Source organism: Mustelus asterias, chromosome 21 (assembly GCF_964213995.1).
Source record: "Mustelus asterias chromosome 21, sMusAst1.hap1.1, whole genome shotgun sequence".
Lineage (NCBI taxonomy): Eukaryota > Metazoa > Chordata > Chondrichthyes > Carcharhiniformes > Triakidae > Mustelus > Mustelus asterias.
In genome coordinates this window covers 19,281,615-19,304,586 of record NC_135821.1, presented here as the reverse complement: position 1 = coordinate 19,304,586, position 22,972 = coordinate 19,281,615, and the positions used below count along the sequence as shown (strand labels likewise).

Below are 22,972 nucleotides of genomic sequence, written 5' to 3'. Positions count from 1 at the left end.
TGTCTGTGTGGGTTTTCCTCCGGATGCTCCGGTTTCCTCCCACAGTCCAAAAGACGTGCTGGTTAGGTGGACTGGCCATGCTAAATTCTCCCTCGGTGCGCCAGAATGTGGCGACTCGAGGATTTTCACAGTAACTTCATTGCAGTGTTAATGTAAACCTAATTGTGACTAATGATAACCTTTAAACTTCTATGATAACTCTTCCTCAGAGTTCCATAGTGTGGCTAGTTTTATGTTTAAAGCGCTAACTCAGATTGAAATACAAGCTGATATGAAATGTAGATCAGTTGAGACAAAACCTCTCGAGGAATAACGGGTGACATAAAATGTGTTCTTGTGTCTGCTCCACAATTGGCAGAACCATAACATCAGGCCATGGGCAATTATAATTCTATTTACAAAATTTGTCCATACCAATAGCTGCATCTCCCTGCAATTCCCAAGATGGTGCAAGTATAAGTTAACCTCCTAAACGATGGTTGGCATTTAAGTAAGTATCCCAATTACAACAGGCAGTTGAGAAAACCATACAAAGCAAATTTGTTTGAAGCAGTTTGCAATAGGTGCCTTGTTCTGGATATGATATAATCTGAATGGTGCCTTTCTCAATACTGAACCATCAGAGCAGTTCCTTCCGACTTTTGTTTGTTTTTTTGAGAGGTAGCTCATCAGTTTGCCATTTTATTTTTCTGTTTCTGTTGCAGATTCTTGCTGCGGCACTCAGCGAATGCCACAGTCTATCAAGTGCAATGGGAAAGCCAATGGCACTGAAAGTTTTTGTTGCTGGGAGAAATCGTCTGGAGAATGAAGGTGCCATTGCACTGGCTGATGCTTTTAAGGTACAGGATTTCCTAAGAGTGACATGGCGGTGTTTGTGGGTTTCTTGCTGCCGCTTTGGGGCAGTGAGATGGGACAGACCATGGGTGTGATGCGAATCATGGAGCATTGGGACACTGGTTTAATCCACTGAGTTCTCATTCATATTTTAAGCCATTACAAATGACTTTTCAATGCCTTCTCGCTGTGGTCATCTATCAGTGCTACAATTAATCAAGTACCCTTGAGAAATAATTGACACTGAAGGTTTTCTTCTGGCAAGGTGTTATTTAGACAATGGAAGGACCATATTACCAATAAACATAAGCAGCACAGAAGAAGACCATTCCTCTATTGTGTCTCTGCTTGTTCTTTGAAAGAGCAATCCACTTCCTGGCCCACATACAAAGTCCTGTGGAATGCCGCTTGTATATTTCCATGCAGCCTGATAACCGGCATGGTGACGGTGGTTATCACTGCTGCCTCTCAGTGCCGGGGCCCGGCTTTGATTTCAGCCTTGGGTGACTGTGTGGAATTTTGTTCTCACCGTGTCTGTGTGGGTTTCCTCCCATAGTCCAAAGATGTGCAGGTTAGATGGATTGGCCATGGTAAATGCGTGGGGTTACGGGGCTAGGGTGGGTGTGTGGGCCTGGGTGAATGGCCTCCTCCTTCTGCACTGTAGGGATTCTATGGTAATCATTTAGCACTACTCTGCTTTCTGTCGCTTACCCAGTTTTACTTCCACAAAACCACTGCCTCATTTAGTTCACCAGGCTTCAGCTTTGCTAACAAAGCTATTAGGTGGCACTTGAAGAAATGCCTTCAGAATTTTGGCACATACGTCAACTGCATTACCTTCATCAACATTGTTATTTATTTGAAAAACTCGGACCTGATTTGCCTTTAACAAATCCAGGTTGGGTGTCATTAATTAACACGTTCTTCAAAGTTAATTTTATCTCACATTTTGCTCCTTGGAGGTTTCTCAATTACCGATGTCAGGCTCACTAACCTTTGTTATCCAGTTCATCTTGCCCACCATTTTAAACAGGAGTTTAGCATTTATGGGCGGCACGGTAGAACAGTGGTTAGCACTGCTGCTTCACAGCTCCAGGGACCCAGGTTCAATTCCCAGCTTGGGTCACTGTCTGTTTGGAGTTTGCACATTCTCCTCGTGTTTGTGTGGGTTTCCTCCGGGTGCTCTGGTTTCTTCCCACAGTCCAAAGATGTGTGTGTTAGGTTGACTGGCCATGCTAAAATTGCCCTTAATGTCCTGGGATGCGTAGGTTAGAGGGATTAGTGGGTAAATATGTAGGGATATGGGGGTAGGGCCTGGGTGGGATTGTGGTCGGTGCAGACTCTTTCTGTGCTGTAGGATTTCTAAGATTCTAAGAATCCTTCAGTCCTCTGGAGCCACTTGCATGTCCAAGGGGGGATTGAATGATTGTGGCTGGAACTTCCACTATTTCCTCACTCGCTTCCCTCAGCTTTTCCTCATGGAGCACAGCCAAAAGTGCCAAAACATGGTTCTTCCTAAAGTTGAGCAGAATTGCAAATTTTGCCATCCTTTCTCTATCATTCCCCAGTTTTATCCTCTTTTCGTGCAGAGACATTGAGTGATACAAGGATACACTTTCGTGAATTTGCCTGTCGTTTGAACAAATGATTGCTTCCCAATGTATGAGCTCCTAATGTGACTGACCTTCAGTCTTTTCAGCTGTCAGGGGATTGTAACCAAGCCATCCTATTCTATTGTCTTTCTCTTGCCGTTTCTTTTTCCTTCATTTCATTCATTCATTTTTTTTTTCTGAGATGAACCTCCCAAGCTGCTGTCTATTTGCGATGTTCCCATCACTGCATCAGCTGTGATAAGTTTACTCAGCACAAACTAGGGATTAAACCAGGGATCTATGGATTTCCTTCCTGTGGTCAATCTCTAGAATCAACTCTTGCCCTTGTATGAAGGCTAACTGCATTATCTATTCTTTCAGCCGCAAAGGGGCAATGGTTTAATTCTGCTGCGGATCTTGGAATGTTTATGCAGAAGTTTCTCTTGAGGTTAAAGATCAAGTCAGGTCCGTGCTAGGGCAGATTGAACTCTGGGAGGGGAAGGTTCAATAGTTAAGAACACCTTTTCACATTTTGGACTTCCTTTCATTCTTGCACAAAGTTGCAATGTTCCCGTGTATCTGCAAACCGATGGGCAGCTTGTTTTTGTTTAGAAGGGCAAGGTTTAATGTGGGGAAGGGATGAAATCTTGAATGTCAAATTTATTAGAAACATAGAAAAACTACAGCACAATACAGGCCCTTCAGCCCACAAAGTTGTGCCAAACATATCCCTACCTTAGCGATTACTAGGCTTACCTATAACCCTCTATCTTACTAAGTTTCATGTACTTATCTAAAAGTCTCTTAAAAGACCCTATCGAATCCGCCTCCACCACTGTTGCTGGCAGCCCATTCCACGCACCCACCACCCTCTGAGTGAAAAACTTACCAGCACCTTAAACCTGTGTCCTCTTGTGGCAACCATTTCAGCCCTGGGAAAAAGCCTCTGACTATCCACTCGATCAATACCTCTCAACATGTTATACACCTCTATCAGGTCACCCCTCTTCCTTCGTCTCTCCAAGGAGAAAAGGCCGAGCTCGATCAACCTATCCTCATAAGGCATGCTCCCCAACCCAGGCAACATCCTTGTAAATCTCCTCTGCACCCTTTCTATGGCTTCCACATCCTTCCTGTAATGAGGCGACCAGAACTAAGCACAGTACTCCAAGTGTGGTCTGACCAGGGTTTTATATAGCTGCAACATTATCTCACGACTCCTAAACTCAATTCCTTGATTGATGAAGGCCAGTACACCATACGCCTTCTTAACCACAGCCTCAACCTGCACAGCTGTTTTGAGCGTCCTATGAACTCGGGCCCCAAGATCCTTCTGATCTTCCACTCTGCCAAGAGTCCGACCATTAATATTATATTCCGCCATCCTATTTGACCTGCCAAAATGAACCACCTCACACTTATCTGGGTTGAACTCCATCTGCCACTTCTCCGCCCGGTCTTGCATCCTATCAGTGTCTTGCTGCAACTTCTGACATCCCTCCACACTATCCACAACACCTCCAACCTTTGTGTCATCAGCAAACTTACCAACCCATCCCTCCACTTCCTCATCCAGGTCATTTTATAAAAATCACAAAGAGTAAGGGTCCCAGAACAGATCCCTGGGGCACTCCTCATATTCTGCATGACCTCCATGCAGAATATGACCCATCTATAACCACTCTTTGCCTTCTGTGGGCAAGCCAGTTCTGGATCCACAAAGCAATGTCCCCTTGGATCCCATGCCCCTTCACTTTCTCAATAAGCCTTGCATGGGGCACCTTATCAAATGCCTTGCTGAGGTCCATATATACTACATCTTCTGCTCTTCCTTCATCAATGCGTTTAGTCACATCCTCAAAAAATTCAATCAGGCTCGTATGGCATGACCTGCCTTTGACAAAGCCATGCTGACTATTCTTAATCATATTATACCTCTCCAAATGTTCATAAATCCTGCCTCTCAGGATCTTCTCCATCAACTTACCAACCACTGAGGTTAGACTCACTGGTCTGTAATTTCCAGGGCTATCTCTACTCCCTTTCTTGGATAAAGGAACAACATCCGCAATCCTCTGGAACCTCTCCCGTCTCCATTGATGATGCAAAGATCATTGCCAGAGGCTCAGCAATCTCCTCCCTCGCCTCCCACAGTAGCCTGGGGTACATCTCATCCGGTCCCGGCGACTTATCTAACTTGATGCTTTTCAAAAGCTCCACATCCTCTTTCTTAATATCTACATGCTCGAGCCTTTCAGTCCGCTGCAAGTCTGCACTACAACCACCAAGATCCTTTTCCATAGTGAATACTGAAGTAAAGTATTCATTAAGTACCTCTGCTATTTCTTCCGGTTCCATACAAACTTTCCCACCGTCACACTTGATAGTTAGTTTTCATGTTCCTGGAAAATGGAAAGTTTGTGGGCGAGAAAGGGGAAGGAATAGATTGAAGGAAGTCAAAAGTGCAAATCAAAAACGTTTTGTTCAGTCCATAGGAACCTTGGAGGAGGTACAAATGACTCAGAATGGAATAAACCATCCAGGCATTAGAGCTTTGGCAAAGGCATTCACTGAAAACCAGCATCTGAGGATCATAAACCTTAATGATAACACCTTCACTGAAAAAGGAGCCATTGCCATGGCTGAGGTAAGAAGCTGAGGCAGCTGCTGTTTTTTTCCCCTTCATGTTTCCCTCCTGATCTAGGCTGAAGTATGAACACTGGCAGTCATACGCTTGGTATTTAACTGGTATTTTTCTTTTTGTGTTTTTAGACACTGAAGACGCTCCAAAACATCGAAGTCATAAATTTTGGAGATTGTCTGGTGCGATCAGAAGGAGCTCTAGCTATTGCTGAAGCAGTAAAATCTGGATTGCCGAACCTCAAGGTTTGTAAGAACATTTTGAGTTCTTTCACCGACTCTGCTACGACCCACTCCTCCCAATCCCCAGATGCGTGTATCAATGGCAATTGCATTAGTTGTTTTGCAGAAATTCCTTGCCCATAGTGTTACTGTCATGATGTTTTTCTTGTAGTTAAAACCATCCTTCCCCTCAAGTAGCCAGACAAAGTCATAGTGGTTAAAGATGATTCATTGACAACTGTAGCGCTACAGGACTCGGGCTGAGCCAGTCAGCGCAGAATTCAGAAGCAATTAGTTTCAAATTTGAGTAATTAGCATATACCAATAAAAGTATAGGAGTTATCGCTATCCACTCTGTTATTGATTAAGGTTACATCATGCGTACATAAAGGTGTAGTGTCCAATTATATCTTATACATGTTACATCATCAAGAAATGATAACTAGATCTCTGGCCAATGGTATATCAACTTCCTTTTCCATTGTTCCTTGTTCTAATGGGCAAACATGAGCTGCACATTGTTCAATTAAATGTCCTTGACTCTTAGCTGGGTCTGCTTTAATCAAGACCTGTGGTTTTCACACAACTTTCCTTGTGTGACTTAGATTTCTAACCTTGAGATTATTGACCATAAGACATGGGAGCAGAATTAGGCCACTCGGCCCATCGAGTCTGCTCCGCCATTCAATCATGGCTGATATTTTTCTCATCTCCCATTCTCCTGCCTTTTCACCATAACCCCTGATCCCCTTATTAATCTATCTCTGTCTTAAAGACACTCAATGACCTGGCCTCCAAAGCCTTCTGCGGCAAAGAGTTCCACAGATTCACCACTCTCTGGCTGAAGAAATTCCTCCTCATCTCTGTTTTAAAGGATCGTCCCTTTAGCCTGAAGTTGTGCCCTCTGGTTCTAGTCTTAACCCTATCACATACCTCTTTCCTCAAAAGTGCTGCTTACCTGTATGATTAAACGTTTGATCACCTGTCCTAATGTCTCCTTTGCTTCAATGTCAGCATTTGTTTGATAATGCTCCTGAAACTTATCCTGGCCCAGTTTACTGTATTAATTGCATTATATAAATTCAGGGGGTGGTTGTTAGGATTTTGGCACATGTTGCTGTGAGGAAATTTTGTGGATTGCTATGAATTGGAGCAGCAAGGTAGCACAGTGGTTAGCACTGCTGCCTCACAGTGCCAGGGTCCTGGGTTCAATTCTGGCTTTGGGTGACCATGTAGAGTTCCCACATTCTCCCTGTGTCTGCATGGGTTTCCTCCCACAATCCAAGATATGTAAATTAAGGGGATTAGCTATGGTAAATGCACGGGATTACAGGAATAGGGCAGGGGTGGTGGTCCTGGGTAAGGTGCTCTTTTGGAGAGTCGGTGCAGACTTGATGGGCCAAATGGCCGCCTTTCTATGGAAAGTGAAAAGAGCAGAATAAAGTGACTTGTGCTCAGCATGCAGACTGGATGAAGCTTGTTCACAATGAAATGTCGTCTTGGTGTGCTGGTGAGCCGGAGATCACTGTCCTATGCAGAACTATTTACTCTGATTTAAATACATATAGTGATGTGGAGATGCCGGCGTTGGACTGGGGTAAACACAGTAAGAAGTTTAACAACACCAGGTTAAAGTCCAACAGGTTTATTTGGTAGCAAAAGCCACACAAGCTTTCGGAGCCTTAAGCCCCTTCAATACATATAACCAGTTAACGGGATAGGGCTGGCTTGTTTCAACGGTCTTCAACCGAGTGATTTGCCAATCTTGAGTCGCTGTGCTGTGCTACACTTAGAAACGAGACAGGCCCTTGCTGGAATGAATGAAAATAGCTCCTGCACCCTGCCATTCTCCCATCACCACCAGCATTGTTAACCATACTTGGAAGAGCATTTGTCTCACCTGGCATTGCATCCCTCAGCCAGGAAGTATTGCAAACACAAACAGAAAAAAGGGTGACCGTATAAAAGTACTTTCCATCAAACCACTCTGAATTTATTGAAGGGGAGAGGAAACCAAGTGCGTGCTCCGTTTTCTTAAGCTGTTGCCAGCGTGTGTTCATATTCTTGCTTCTGAATTACAAGGTTGTGGGTTCGCATTTCAGCATTATTCAGTATTATCTGGATTGACTCCAATGCATTACTGAAAGAGTGTCACATTGTCTCGCCAAGGATTGTTTCTTCTCTTGAGTTGTCTGTTTTTGGAATTCTCTTCCCCAGAGAGCAGCGGGGGCAGGGTCATTGAATATATTCAAGGCCGATTTAGACGGAATTTTGATTTGAGAGGGGAGTTGAGGGTTGTTGGGAGGGAGCAGGCAGAAAAAGTGGAGTTATGACAATCCGATCAGCCTTTATTTTATTGAATGGCAGAGCAGCCTTGATCAGCCAACTGGCCTTCTCCTATTTCTTTTTTTTATGAAGTGAAACTTTAAACCTGTTGCCTATATCAATGTGACATTGCTGACACAGATGTAGAAATTGGAACAAAGGCGTTCAGAGGAATTCCTGTTTTTTCTGATCACTGGATCAAGAGCAATCTGCGCAAATTCTTCGGGCCAACTTGTCCATCTGCCCTATTTGTCTAGGAATGGGGCATGGCCAAATTTAATGCTATCTCACACTTGTAATGTGATTCTTCAGTCTGCAGCCCATTTAAAACTCACCTGAAAGTCTAGACCGAGCTTTTGCAGTCCAGTTTGATTCTGCCCACTCACTCGCTTCGGGCAATGTTCATTGGATTTGCAGTTGGGAGCAGAAACTTCCACGCGACTTTCCAAAGTGGAGTTCTTTGCATCGGGAGAATCAAACGGGAGCATTGTTAAAGACATTATAATATTGGTGGCACCTTGCTTAAGGAAGTAGCTTTTTCCTCTGCTTTGGAGAGCTGCATTGCGTTTGGACTGTCAGATCTGTGGTTAGCACTGCTGCCTCACAGCGCCAGAGACCTGGGTTCGATTCCCGGCTTGGGTCACTGTCTGTGCGGAGTCTGCACATTCTCCCCGTGTCTGCGTGGGTTCCCTCCGGGTGCTCTGGTTTCCTCCCACAGTCTGAATGACGTGCTGGTTAGGGTGCATTGACCCGAATAGGTGCTGTAGTATGGCGACTAGGGAATTTTCACAGTAACTTCTTTGCAGTGTTAATGTAAGCCTTGTTGTGACTAATAACTGAACTTTAACTTTACAAGTCTGGGTGGTTAATATAAAAGCAAAATTCTGCGGATGCTGGAAATCTGAAATAAAAACAGAAATAGCTGGATAAACTTAGCAGGCAGCATCTTTGGAGAGAGAAAGAGAGTTGACGTTTCGAGTCCATATGAACGCCTCTGAATGTCTTTGTTCTGTTACAGTCATACGGACTCAAAATGTAAACTCTTGTTTCTCCCTCTACAGATTCTACCAGATCAGAGTGATTGTTTGTTTCACGTGAACCTCATTCCACCTTCATTACACCTAGTATTTTATCCCCCTAATTGTCACTATTAAACTGTGTGTATAGGAACTGAACCTCTCGTTTGGAGAGATCCAGAAAGATGCTGCCGTCACAGTGGCTGAAGCCGTGGAACATAAGTCCTTGCTGGAAAAACTGGATTTAAATGGTATGTACGTGTGATTTCTAATTCCTGGCTTGCAGTTCCGCGCTCCTCAAATTCAGATAAGGGATGTAGGTTCTTTTCCACCCTCTGAGAACTGCGATCTGAGGAAGATGGACACGACAGCTTTCCGTAAAGCAAAATACTGCAGATGCTGGAAGTACGAAATAAAAACAAGTGCTGGAAAGGCTCTGGTCTGCCAGCATCTGTGGAATGGGAAACACTGAGTCTGATATGGGCAGCACGGTGGCACAGTGGTTAGCACTGCTGCCTCACAGCACCAGGGACCTGGATTCATTTCTGGCCTCAGGTCACTGTCCGTGTGGTGTTTGTATGTTCTCCCCTTGTCTGTGGGTTTGCTCCGGTTTCCTCCCACACTCCAAAGACGTGTGGGAAAGGTTGATTAGCCTTGCTAAATTGCCCCTCAATGTCAGGGATGAGCAGGGTAAATAAGTGGGATTATGGGGATAGTGGGTGAGATTGTTGTCCGTGCAGACTCGATGGGCCAAATGGCAGCCTCCTGCACTGTAGGGATTCTGTGACTACTCTTCGGAAGGTGTTACAACTTTCCATGTAATTGCAGGAGGTGTAATACCTTCCCCTTGTCCTATTCCCTCCTCGCTTCAGGTGAAGCAGCGATTCACATGTGCCTCTTTGAACTTGTGTGCTGCTCACAATGTGGTCCCCTTTGCTTTGGGGTTCCAAGCGCAGACTGGGTGTCTGCTCTGCAGGTTGGTCAGCACGTGAAAGAGCAAGATGGATTACAGAAATAGAAACCCTACAGTGCAGAAAGAGGCCATTTGGCCCATCGAGTCTGCACCAACCACAATCCCACCCAGGCCCTGCCACCATATCCCTACATATTTATCTGCTAATCCAATCCCTCTAACCTACGCATCTCAGGACACTAAGGGGCAATTTTTTAGCATGGCCAATCAACCTAACCCGCACGTCTTTGGACTGTGGGAGGAAACCGGAGCACCTGGAGGAAACCCACGCAGACACGAGGCGAATGTGCAAACTCCACACAGACAGTGACCCAAGCCGGGAATCGAACCCAGGTCCCTGGAGCTGTGAAGCAGCAGTGCTAACAACTGTGCTACCGTGCCATTAAACATTAGCTAATAAAACATTAGCTTTGTATCTACAGCCCTTCAAGTCAGATGAAGGATCTTGTCTGCACAGAAGCAATTCAACAAGATGATGCCAGGAAGGAGATGCTTTGGCCATGAGGGAGACTAGATAAACTTGGGGTCTTCACATTTAGAGCAGACAAGTTTGAGCAAAGGCAAAATGCTACATTGTAGGAGATCTGAAATAAGGATGCAAACTTTCAACAGGTTTGCCGAATTCTGCAGAGAGCAAACATGGGTTTATTCCATGGCTGTTTGTTAGAACTGGATCATAAGAGGCTGTTTGATGGAGGTATTCTAAATATGAAAGCTTTTTCTAAGGGAAACAAGGACTTGGCAGGTTTTGTGTGGGTTCCTGAGTCAGTGATTAGAGCATTCAAATTTAAGAACATCAAAAGAATTCAAGGAAAGATTAGATTATTTTTCTTACAGAAGATTGTTGAATTATCTAATGCCTTAACAGTGGAAAAATGGTGGGATCAGAATCCATAGGTGTTTAGAATAAAAATGCCCGAATAAAGGAAGCATTTTTAAAAGGATATGTGGAAATAAGGATTTTGGTCATTTTCCAGGCTTATGGTACAATTCTGAAACTTCCTCACCTATTTCTTTTAAATATTTTGTGCGATGAGAAGTACAGTGGACGTCCTTCTCATAGAATCACACCGTGCAGAAGAGGCCCTTCGGCCCATTGAGTCTGCACCAATACATGAGAAACACCTGACCTCCCACCTAATCCCATTTACCAGCACTTGACCCCTAGCCTTGAATGTTATGATGTGCCAAATGCTCATCCAAATACCTTTTAAAGGATGTGAGGCATTCCGTCTCTACCACCCTCCCAGGCAGCGCATTCCAGTCTCTCTCTCTCTCCACCCTCTGGATTTCCTCACATTCCCCACCCCTCACCTTGAAGCTATGTCCCCTCGGGGGAACAGCTGCTCCCTATCCACTCTGTCCATGCGCCTCATAATCTTGTACATCTCGATCAGGTTGCCTCTCCGCCTTCTCTGCTCCGATGAAAACAACCCAAGCCTAGCCAACCTCTCGCTTCATAATTTGATTTATTATTGTCACATGTATTAACATACAGTGAAAAGTGCTGTTTCTTGCGCCATGCTCCATCTAGGCAGCATCCTGGTGAATCTCCTCTGCAACCCCCCACCCCCCCCCACACCACCCCCAACACAGGCTCAGCAAATAAGAGTGGCCAGATGAGCAAGGTGTAAGACGATATAGGGAGAGAAAATGGTGGAAATTCTCTACACGTATACCAGCATCTGTGGAGAGAGAAACAGTTAATACTTCGAGTTGATCGTGACTCTTCAGTTCTGAAATCATAGAAACCCTACAGTGCAGGAAGAGGCCATTCGGCCCAACGAGTCTGCACCGACCACAATCCCATCCAGGCCCTACCCCCATATCCCTATATATTTACCCACTAATCCCTCTAACCTACACATCTCAGGACACTAAGGGAAATTTTGAGCATGGCCAATCAACCTAACCCGCACATCTTTGGAAGAAGAGTCTTATTTGACTCAAAACATTTAATGCAATTTCTCTCCCACCCATGCTGCCTGACCTGCTGAATATTTCCAGCACTTTAGACTACCTTCAGGAGAGGGCAGAGGGGTAAAAAGTGAAAAGGAGGAATGAGTAATAAGGCTCCAATTTTAGAAGCCATGTGCTCCGCTGGAGCTTGTACAGGTATTGAAGCTTGTACAGGTATTTGTTTAAACCTGTTAAAAGAAAATCTTTTGTCTGTCTAGGAAACTGCCTCGGAGTGGAAGGTTGTGAACAATTGAAGGAGGTTATGGAGAGCTTCAACAAACACGATGTGCTGGGCTCGCTCAGGTAAGTTGCGACGAAGCTCTGTCGATTCAAGAGCAATGTCCAGCCCGACTTTTCCTGTGATCCTTCCTTACTAAATGAGCCCTATCCAGTGACATGTACAGCAACAACATATCTTTCTACCTAACTTCAGAGATCGTTATTGGTTTTCCATTCCAGTAGCACCAATAATTCACCCAGGTGACTATTCTATATGCATGAACCTAGGTGCCAAGTGCTGCCGTGAGGTCCAAAGTCTGATGCCATCTTTGTCCTGTATCAATGAGTACTGAAAAGCAGATCCATAGAAAAAGATAGGAATTGCATAGAAGGAAAGCTAAAAAGAAATCAAGGAGTGAAACTTGTATTCGGTGATAGTTTTTTAAAAAAAGGCAGTGATGGGGAGAAATAGCCAGAACCTGGTTTCCATCCCGGGATATTTAAAAGAAATAGGTGTAGAAATTGCAGCAATACTGGTTATAAACTTTCAAAGCACTCTATATATTCGAGAATTGTGCCATTAGTCTGGAAGATTACTGATGTCCTTATTTAAGTAGGATGGGAATGAAAATCTTGGTAAACTCTCTGCCTTGCTTTATCTGTGGCGAGGCTACTAAAATGCATTGTTGTGGTTAGCGTGACTGAAACTTCAGCAAATATGAAACCAGGTAGACTTTAAGCACAACTTTAAGAATCAGTCATGTCTCACCAGTCCTGCTGAATTATTTAAGGAAGTAACTGTGGAAGTAGATAAGCAAGTGTCTGGATGTTGTCAGCATTCGGAGAGCATTCAATAATAATAATGAATGTTGCCAGAAAAATTATTGCATGGAATTGAAGGTAGCTTTATGACTTGGGTTGACTGTGGATGCCAGGTCATTGAGTGTCTTTAAGACAGAGATAGATAGCTTCTTGATTGATAATTTCTATGATTTCTATGATTTCGTTTCTATGATAAGGGGATCGGGGGTTATGGGGAAAAGGCAGGAGAATGGGGATGAGAAAAAAATCAGCCATGATTGAATGGCAGAGCAGACTCGATGGGCCGAGTGGCCTAATTCTGCTCCTATGTCTTATGGTCTTGGGTTACAAATTAGTTATGAGGTCGGAGACCAGTGACAAGATGGCACGGTGGCACAATGGTTAGCACCGCTGCCTCACAGCACCAGGATCTTGGGTTCAATTCCCGGCATGGGTCACTGTCTGTGTGGAGTCTGCACATTCTCCCCGTGTCTGCGTGGGTTTTCTCCGGGTGCTCTGGTTTCCTCCCACAGTCCGAAAGACATGCTGGTTAGATGCATTGGCCATGCTAAATTCTCTCTCAGTGTACCCGAACAGGTGCCGGAGTGTGGCGACTAGGGGGTTTTCACGGTAACTTCATTGCAGTGTTAACGTAAGCCTACTTGTGACACTAATAAATAAACTTTTACCTACTCTGATCAGCAGAATGTGGAAAGGTGTCCTCCCCAACTATCTGCTCTGTTTCCCCAACTTTTATTTATGTTTTAACAACTTGGATGAAGGAATGGAAAGTTTTTATATCCAAATTTGCGGGTGACACCAAACTACAAGAGGCAGCTAGTGTTAAGAAGGCGGGCAGGAAGTTGCAAAAGGAAATAGACTGCGTGAAGCATTAGTAGGTGGATTAATGTGTGGGCAAGTGTGAGGTCATGTACTTTAGACCTAAACCTTGGATCTGAGTTTTGTTTAAGTAGTCGCTTGGTCGCACAGAACTTGAGTATTGCTGAAAAAAGTGACATGCTGTTAAAGCTTTTCATCTTGCACTCATCAGGATCAGCCCTGCAAGATAAATCAACAGTAGAGGAACAACAGTTTATACTGTGTGAGAAGAGAGTGGTTGGCAAGTGGATTGTTGTTCCTTTTACTGTTGGTTTTTCTTGTGTAGCTGTCCTGATGAATGCAAAAACTTCGATAGCTTGTCTTTTTTTTTACATCAGCAGTGTTGGGAAACCTGGAGCAGAGGGATTTAGGAGTCCAGATATACAAATCGTTTAAAGCGACTGACAGTTACAAAATAAATTAAGAAGCAAATAGAATGTTGGACTTTACTCAAGGAAGCAAAAGAAAGGAAGTTGTGCTTCAGTTGTAGTGAGCCTTGGTCAGATTCCAACTGGAATACTGTTCAGCTTTGAGTATTATCCCTCAAGAAAGATGTACAGGTATCGGATCCTGTATCCGAGAGCTCGGGGCCGGATCTGGGGATTTTCCGGATTTTGGTGCCTGGGGCGGGGGGGGGAGTAGCCGGGTTGATTTCTCCACCAAGCTGCACTCAGCTGTGACGGGGAAAAGGAAGGGATGAGGGGCAGCTCAGGCTGGCTTCCACCATTAATCCTGGACCCAAAGAGCAGAGGATCAGTGTGCCGTGATTTGGATATGGCTGACAACAGTGCCTGATGAGGATTGTCGTTTCCAGAGCAGGCCGTGGTTTTCAGGGCCTTCCTTCCAATGCCAAAACACTGGATGTATTCAAGAGGCGGCTAGATATAGCACTTGGGGAAATGGGATTAAAGCCTAATCTTGCGTTTTCCCCATAACCTATTGAGTTGGACGATCAGCCAAGATCATAATGAATGGCGGAGCAGGCTCTTGGGGCCAAATGGCCTCCTCCTGCTCCCATCTTCTATGTTTCTATATTCTGGAACATCCGATAAGGGGTCTGGCACCTGTTTTAGGTTTAGAGAGAGTCCAGCACTGATTCACCAGAATGATACTGGAGCTTAGAACATTAAATCATATTAAACCCTACAGTGCAGAAGGAAGCCATTCGGCCCATCGGGTCTGCACCAACAACAATCCCACTTGGGCCTTATTCCCGTAACCCCACATATTTACCCCGTTAATCCCTCTAACCTATGCATCACGGGACACTAAGGGGCAATTTAGCACGGCCAATGCACCTAACCCGCACATCTTTGGATTGTGGAAGAAAACCAGAGCACTCGGAGGAAACCCACGCGGACACGGGGAGAACGTGCAAACTCCACACAGACAGTGACCCAAGCCGGGAATTGAACCCGGGTCCCTGGCACTGTGAGGCAGCAGCGCTAACCACTGTGTTACCATGCACCCAAATCACAAGGACAAGTTGTATAAACTTGATTTCTATTCTTTTGAGTTTAGAAGATTTGGAGATGATTTGATCAGGTGTCAGTGAAAGGTTTTGAATCAGCTATGACAGTCGGCTCGAGTCTGAATGGTCCACTTCTGTTCCTATGGACAACACGAAAATGGGCTATTCCCTCCAGTTAACCCATGTTGGCATTTACCCTTCACGTGAGAAATTAGTCCTAATACATGTACCCAATCTGTTCTCGCATCCCTGCACACCTATCCACTCCACACACCGGTGTACACAATTACGACCTCTATCCCGGAAAGTGATTTCTGCATTTTCACAACTGTCAACAAGTTCCACTGTCTAATTTGCCCATTATTTAAGCCTCTATCTATGGCCTCCCATCCACAGTCACTGCTATTTATGCTCTCCTATCATTTCATAATTATGAAATTTTGAGAATTTCACCCCCAAAAGCTGCATTTTTCTAATGGGGAAAAGTCTTAGCTTTGTATTTTCTCATGCCAAGCAGCTGGTGAATTCTAATTGCACCCTCTCTAAAACTTCAATAAAAACTTTTGGTACAGTGGAGTTACTACACACATCAGATTTAAAATATTGTGTAGGCTCAACTTTTAAATTTGATGTGGAGATACCAGCGTTGGACTGGGGTGGGGCACAGTAAGAAGTCTCACAACACCAGGTTAAAGTCCAACAGGTTTATCTCGTATCACGAACTTTCGGAGCGCTGCTCCTTCATCAGGTCACTTATCTGATGAGGGAGCAGCTCTCCGAAAGCTCGTGATACCAAATAAACCTGTTGGACCTTAACCTGGTGTTGCGAGACTTTTAAATTTGTTACCTTAGGACAGTGGTTCCCAAAAGGTGCGGCGAGAGAGGATGGCAAGTGTGGCGGGAAGATTCAAAGAAACATTTAAACATGGCTTAAACAAGCATTGTTTTACACTTTCTGGATGTCCCATGATCATATTATAAAGTAGTTGTGTTCTATGAGCAGATTGGGTCTGTACTCGTTGGAGTTTAGAAGGCTGAGGGGTGATCTTATAGAGACATATAAGACAATGAAGGGGCTAGACAGGGTAGAGGTAGAGAGATTCTTTCCACTTAGAAGGGAAACCAGAACTAGAGGGCACAGCCTCAAAATAAGTGGGGGCCGGTTCAGAACAGAGTTGAGGGGGAACTTCTTCTCTCCGAGGGTAGTGAATCTCTGGAATTCTCTGCCCATTGAAGTGGTGGAGGCTTCCTCGTTGAATATGTTTAAGTCACGGGTAGATAGATTTCTGATCGATAAGGGAATTAAGAGATATGGGGATCAGGTGGGTAAGTGGAACTGATTCGCTTCAGATCAGCCATGAACTTATTGAATGGCGGGGCAGGCTCGAGGGGCTAGATGGCCTACTCCTGCTCCTATTTCTTATGTTCTTATGTTATGAATCAAGCACTGCTAGGAGTTATTTTTTTTTGTTTTTGAATGTATTTCTTACCAATAAAAAATTTGGTGAGGCGCGAGCAAATTTTTATTCCGAAAGTGCAGCCCAGTGAAAAAAGTTTGGGAACCACTGCCTTCGGATAATTTCAATCCTATGAACTTGTACCAAGTCCCTCTACTTTTCCGCAATATCTTCTCTTCTGAACAAATCACTACTGTTACTCATTTTAATCAAAATGTTTCACCTCGCACTTTGTCACTGAATTGCCTCTTGCTGCTTTGTAACCTGCTCCACATCTTATCAGTTGCCCTTTGTAGCTTCCTCTGCTCATCGAAAAAATAAACAAGTAACTCCTATTTTTACTACCATCAGCAGATCTCAACAACACTTCCTAGGCCTGTGTCTGAGCCGTTGATGCACGCAATGAGCAGAAGTGGCCCCAGAACTGTACTGTGGATCGCCACCACCTACTTTAAAAACAAAAAGCTATCCTTGACTTTGGTTCCCCTTTGAAGAATACCAATCCAGTTTCACTATCCCTCCCCCAACCGCATTTCCCTTAAATATCCGGTGGCACAGTGGTTAGCACTGCTGCCTCTCAGCACCAGGGACCCAGGTTTGATTGCCAGCTTGGGTCACTGTCTGTGCGGAGTTTGCACATTCTCCCCATGTCTGCGTGGGTTTCCTCCCACAGTCTGAAAGATGTGCTGGTTAGGTGCATTGGCCATGCTAAATTCTCCCTCCGTGTACCCGACATGGCGCCGGAGTGTGGCGATTTGGATATTTTCACAATAACTTCAAAGAACAAAGAGGCCCTTCGGCCCTCCAAGCCTGCATCGACCATGCTGCCCGACTGAACTAAAACCCCCTACCTTTCCGGGGACCATATCCTTCTATTCCCATCCTATTCATGTATTTGTCAAGACGCCCCTTAAAACTCACTATCGTACCTGCTTCCACTACCACCTCCAGCAGCGAGTTCCAGGCACCCACCACCCTCTGTGTAAAGAAAAAACCAATCAAACAAACGTGCCTAGTACATCTCCTTTAAACCTTGCCCCTCGCACCTTAAACCTATGCCCCCTAGTAATTGACTCTTTCATCTTGGGGGGGGGGAAAAAGCTTCTGACTATCCACTCTGTCCATGCCCCTCATAATCTTGCAAACTTCTATTAGGTTGCCCCTCAACCTCCGTCGTTCTGGTGAGAACAAACCAAGTTTCCCCAACCTCTCCTCATAGCTAATGCCCTCCCTACCAGGCAACATCCTGGTAAATCTTTTCTGTATCCTCTCCAAAGCCTCCACATCCTTCTGGTAGTGTGGCGACCAGAATTGAACACTATTCCAAGTGCGGCCTAACTAAGGTTCTATAAAGCTGCAACATGACTTGCCAATTTTTAAACTCAATTCCCTGGCCGATGAAGGCAAGCATGCCGTATGCCTTCTTGACTACCTTCTCCACCTGTGTTGCACTTCACTTCATTGCAGTGTTAATGTAAGCTAGCTTGTGCTAATAAATAAACTTTACTTTTTTATGATAACTTATCAAAGGCTTTCCTAGTATCTGTCCACTGCATTTCCAACTCCTGTCCCCAGTTTCACATGTCCGTTATCACTTCAAAGATTTTTCTTTTGAGGTTTGTCAAGCATTGTTGCTCTTAAAATCCATACTCGTTACTTCTAATGATTTTTCATTCAGTATGTTGTAATTTCCTCCTTGTGACATTTTCCCTGCTGCTAATGTTAAACTAACTGGTCTGTAATTACACATGTTAGCTCCGTCAGTCATTTTTAAAATGAGCACTTCTTTGGCGCAAGTCCACACCTGAGAATCCTGAAGTACAATTTTGAGAACCATGACATTTTCCTCCCTCACCACCCTCAAGATTCTGTATGTATTCTGTCAGTCTTGATGCTTTGTTTTCCTGTAATAATAATAATTACTAATCCTGTCCTCTGCCATCTCAGATTTGCTACATCTTCCGTATCCTTCACTTGCGTAAACACTAGTGCAAAGTACTTGATCTGTGTCATTATTCACAGATCATCTGCAAATCACCAATCCACTCCTCTCTGGGTCACCCACTGCCTTTAACAATTTCCTATATGCTGAGATGGTTTTAAAATCCTGATGAAACTCGTTTGTCCGACCTGTCCCAATGGGCTACATTTCATGGGGCCATGTTAAAGCCACACCCTTTTGGATGAACTCTTGGGATCAGGATCACAAAGGCAAGAAATAAAACCACTGCAGCAACTGAAGCTTGTTTTCAACGATTTGGAATATCATATGAAACAGTGCATCAGAGGAGGTGATGGGTTGCAACCTAAAGTGTCTTTTAGTGTCACAAGTAAGGCTTACATTAACACCGCAATTAAGTTACTGTGAAAATTCCCTTGTCGCCACACTCCGGCACCTGTTCGGGTAACACTGAGGGAGAATTTAGCACGGCCAATGCACCCTAACCAGCACGTCTTTTGGACTGTGGGAGGAAACCGGAGCACCCGGAGGAAACCCACACAGACACGAGAATGTGCAGACTCCGTGCAGACAGTGACCCAAGCCAGGAATCGAACCCAGGTTCCTGGTGCTGTGAGGCAGCAGTGCTAACCACTGTGCCGCCCCAACCTAAAAATTAGGACTGTGTTAGATTTAATGAAATGTCTTCATTTGCAGTTTACTTCTATCGTGTACACATCCAAACTTACTACAGTTTAAATCTGGCCAAAGATTTGATAAAACACCTATATTGATAAAATATTTGCTGTTTCTCTGGATTTTTTTCATCAGTCATATTTCGGCTGACCTTATCCTTTTATTAACCTCTTGCACCAAGACGTTTTGCACCAATTCTATATTCCTCTTCAGGATCTCCTTTTCAATTTTAGCTGGTTTCTAACTTCTGTCTATTAGTTTTCTTCCTTAATAGAATGTATGTAACTCTCTACCTTGCCAATCCCTTTCAAAGCATCACATTCATAGAAATCATAAAAACCCTACAGTACAGAAAGAGGCCATTCGGCCCATCGAGTCTGCACCGACCACAATCCCACCCAGGCCCCACCCCCATATCCCTACACATTTACCCACTAATCCCTCTAACCTACGCATCTCAGGACACTAAGGGCAATTTTTAGCATGGCCAATCAACCTAACCCGCACATCTTTGGACTGTGGGAGGAAACCGGAGCACCCGGAGGAAACCCACGCAGACACGAGGAGAACGTGCAAACTCCACACAGACAATGACCCAAGCCGGGAATCGAACCCAGGTCCCTGAAGCTGTGAAGCAGCAGTGCTAACCACTGTGCTACCGTGCTCTTCTTGCTCATCAGTCCTATATGTCAGATTTTCCTCAGCTAGCTTACTTCTCATTGTGTCATCTGCCCTGACCCATTCTTAATGTCCTGGTGTTTGTGCTAGCATTTCCTTTCCAGTTGGTATTTATTATAAAAATAAAAAGTTACCATAATCCCAGAGGACCCATAGGCTGCTCTCTCCATTTGAGCTTACAGGTGGCATTCACCCACAATCAGTTTATCAACCTGATCTATTTCATTACTCATACCATATATGGCGGTGGTTCTTCTCTTGTAGAACTGCTAATCTTCCATTGAGAAAGGATTCCAGAAAGATTTTAGGAATGTCATTCCTTTTTATCTGCATGTGCTCTCAAAATCTCTAATCGAATACGTAACAGACAAAAAGGAAAAGTAAATTGTAACAGTCCATGCTGGCAGCTGGAAAGTCTGTTCTCCCCCATATCTGTTCGGGTTTCCTCCGGGTGCTCCAGTTTCCCCCTTCGGCCCAAAAGACGTGCTGATTAGATGTGTTAGCCGTGCTAAATTCTCCCTCCGTGTATCCGAACAGGCGCCGGAGTGTGGCGACTAGGGGATTTTCACAACTTCACTGCAGTGTTAATGTAAGCCCACTTGCGACACTAACAAATTTTGAAACTTTAAAAATTAAACCATTGATCAAATCTGAGGTCTTCAGTTCTTTGTAATTTGTTAAGACATCAGGTTGTGCAAGTCAACAGTGTACTTGTGGCCATTAAGACTGTGGTAAATATCTATTCCATCTCAAATTGTGTCTCAGGAGAACATAATGCAGACCTTTGGACTAAAGGTTTGTCTGCCTAGAGTATAAATCTTAAATGGACAATATCGTGTACATGTTCTTACAGCCTCACCAAGGAGCCTTCATCTCCAATTTTTCCTCTGTCTTAAAAGCACGCACTTGTATTGAGGCGCAGGTTTTTGCTGTTGTAGCAGTTTCCACCTCAAGTGGTCATGCGCAAACTTTCACTGTGAATGTGGTCAAATAGTTTGACTGGAGGGTATTACAGCTAAGCTTCTTTCTTTCCTGGTCCTCAGTCTAGGGAGGTACAAAATGAACATCATCCTAATCTAGCTTGGAATTTTGGCCATCTTTCTTTTGTTTGTTTGTTTGTTGTTGTTTATTCACCCCTGAGATGTGGATGTTGCTGGCTGGCCTGTCATTTGTTACCCGTCTTTATTGCCCTTCAACTGAGTGGTTTGCTAAACCATTTCAGAGGGCATTTGAAAGTCATGTAGGCCAGACCGGTTGGTGAGAGATTTCCTTCCCTTTAGTGAACCAGATGGGTTTTTATGATAATTGACAATGGTTTCATTGGTCATTGTTAAACTTTTAATTCCAGATTTTTATTGAATTCAAATTTCTTCTGCTATGGTGGGATTCAAATGCTGGTCCCGAGAGCATTGCCCTGGTCTCTGGATTAATAGTTCAGTGACAATGCCACTATTCAGCAAGGACCACACCACTTAGACAGACATAACCATAAAACATTAGAGGTCTTCCAATATATCCTTTAAAGTCTCACTGTTTTATTTTAATACAAGGTGACAATTATTGGTACAAGTAAATGAAACTTTTCCCCATTTCATGCACCCAGCATTTACGTCAAGCACTCCAGATAAAACCACAAGGCCAGCATGGTGACATAGTGGTTAGCACTGCTCCCTCTCAGCATCAGGGACCCGGCTTCGATTTCCATATTGGGTCACCGTCTGCGTGGGTTTCCTCCGGGTGCTGCAGTTTCCCCCCACAGTCTGAAAGACGTGCTGGTTAGGTGCATTGGCCATGCTAAATTCTCCCTCAGTGTACACAAACGGGTGCTGGAGTGTGGCGACTAGGGGATTTTCACAGTAACTTCATTGTAGTGTTAATGTAAGCCTACTTGTGACACTAACAAATAAACCTAAGCTCACATCTTCATTCTAAAGACTGCATTGACTCTCCACTATTTTGAACAATACTGGAGAACTAATAGTCAGTGGGAGAGCAGGACCATTTGGATACTAGGTAGTGCTTTAAAATGCTAGAGGAATTAATTGAAGGGATGTGTGTGTCACTGGCCAGAACGGCGTCCGTTGCCTACCTCTCATCACCTTCAAGGTGGTGGTGAGCTACCACCTTGATTGCAGCTGAATAACTTGCTTGGCAAATAAAAATCAACCGCATTGCTGTGGGTCTGGAGTCACATGTAGGTCAGACCAGGCAAAGATGGCACACTTCCTTCCCCAAAGAACCTGCGTGAACCAGTTTGTTGGTTTTTACAACAATCTAGTATATAAATGGTCACTATTACGGATACTAGCTTCTTCTTTCAGGTTTATTTAACTGATTTAAACTCCAGCTGCCGTGGTGGGGTTCAAATTCAGGTCTCGGGATTATTAATTCAGGCCTCTGATTTGCCAATCTATTCAAATAACCACAAACCACTATTCCCCTCATTAGACTTTTTTGTATGCTTGACTTCCTTGTGTATTCAGGCAGAACATTTTTATGTTGAGCAACGTTAATATAGTTCTCTTTGCCATTAAGTGATGATGAAAGTGATGGGGATGATGATGAAGAGGAGGATGAGGAGGATGATGATGATGACGAGGACCTGGAAGATGAAGAAGATGAAGAAGAAGAAGGAGAAGAAGGAGGCGGAGAAGACGAAAAGCAGGAGCAGGAGCAAGAGAAAGCATCACCAGTTGATCAATTGATAGTCCAACCGTCTGTGGTAAGCCTTGAGGAAACCAATGCAGTGCCCCATAATCTATCACACCACCAAGCTTCATAAGATTAGAGGTTATTCCGGTAAATTAGTAGGGATTACTAAGTGATAAATTGGGGTTTTAAAAGCAAGAAGGTATAGGAAACTTGAGGTGTGTGGTTTCCAAAGGGTGGCCGGGGAGAGTCCTCTCAGAGGAGGGGGGGGGGGTTTCCCTTGTTAGGAAGGGAGTGGTGATTCTGAAACGAGGAAGGATTTTGTATTAAATTAATGGCGTTCAGTTAGTTAAAATTGAAAAAATTGTTAACTTTTTTGAAACCTCTTATGACTTCACTTTTGTGATATCTTCTACTTTTAGAGTTCTGTTTTTTTCCAGAGAGAATTGCAAGCCACTTTCTGGCATGTAACCAAAAGTGAAGGAAGGTAGACGTTGGGTCAGTGCTGCCATTTTTAGCGCATCTTGTGTTTTTTTCCCATTCAGTCACTCACGAACCTCTAACTGTTCAGGCTCTCCCCCCTTGATGGGCTGGGGTGTGATCATGAAATAATTATGTGCAC

General features: G+C 44.2%; 1 protein-coding gene across 5 annotated transcripts in view; it reads left to right on the top strand.

Moving 5' to 3' along the window:
• rangap1b (Ran GTPase activating protein 1b) overlaps positions 1-22,972 on the top strand; it is an 83,548-nt gene that overhangs the window by 36,218 nt on the left and 24,358 nt on the right. For 3 of the 5 annotated variants that reach the window (XM_078237607.1, XM_078237606.1, XM_078237605.1), the window contains 6 exons: positions 705-839; positions 4,915-5,073; positions 5,199-5,312; positions 8,781-8,880; positions 11,780-11,864; positions 22,237-22,423. In XM_078237607.1, the coding sequence (XP_078093733.1) occupies positions 705-839; positions 4,915-5,073; positions 5,199-5,312; positions 8,781-8,880; positions 11,780-11,864; positions 22,237-22,423 (780 nt within the window). The remainder of the gene's footprint in view (positions 1-704; positions 840-4,914; positions 5,074-5,198; positions 5,313-8,780; positions 8,881-11,779; positions 11,865-22,236; positions 22,424-22,972) is intronic. The other 2 variants (XM_078237608.1, XM_078237609.1) reach the window with 1 other exon arrangement.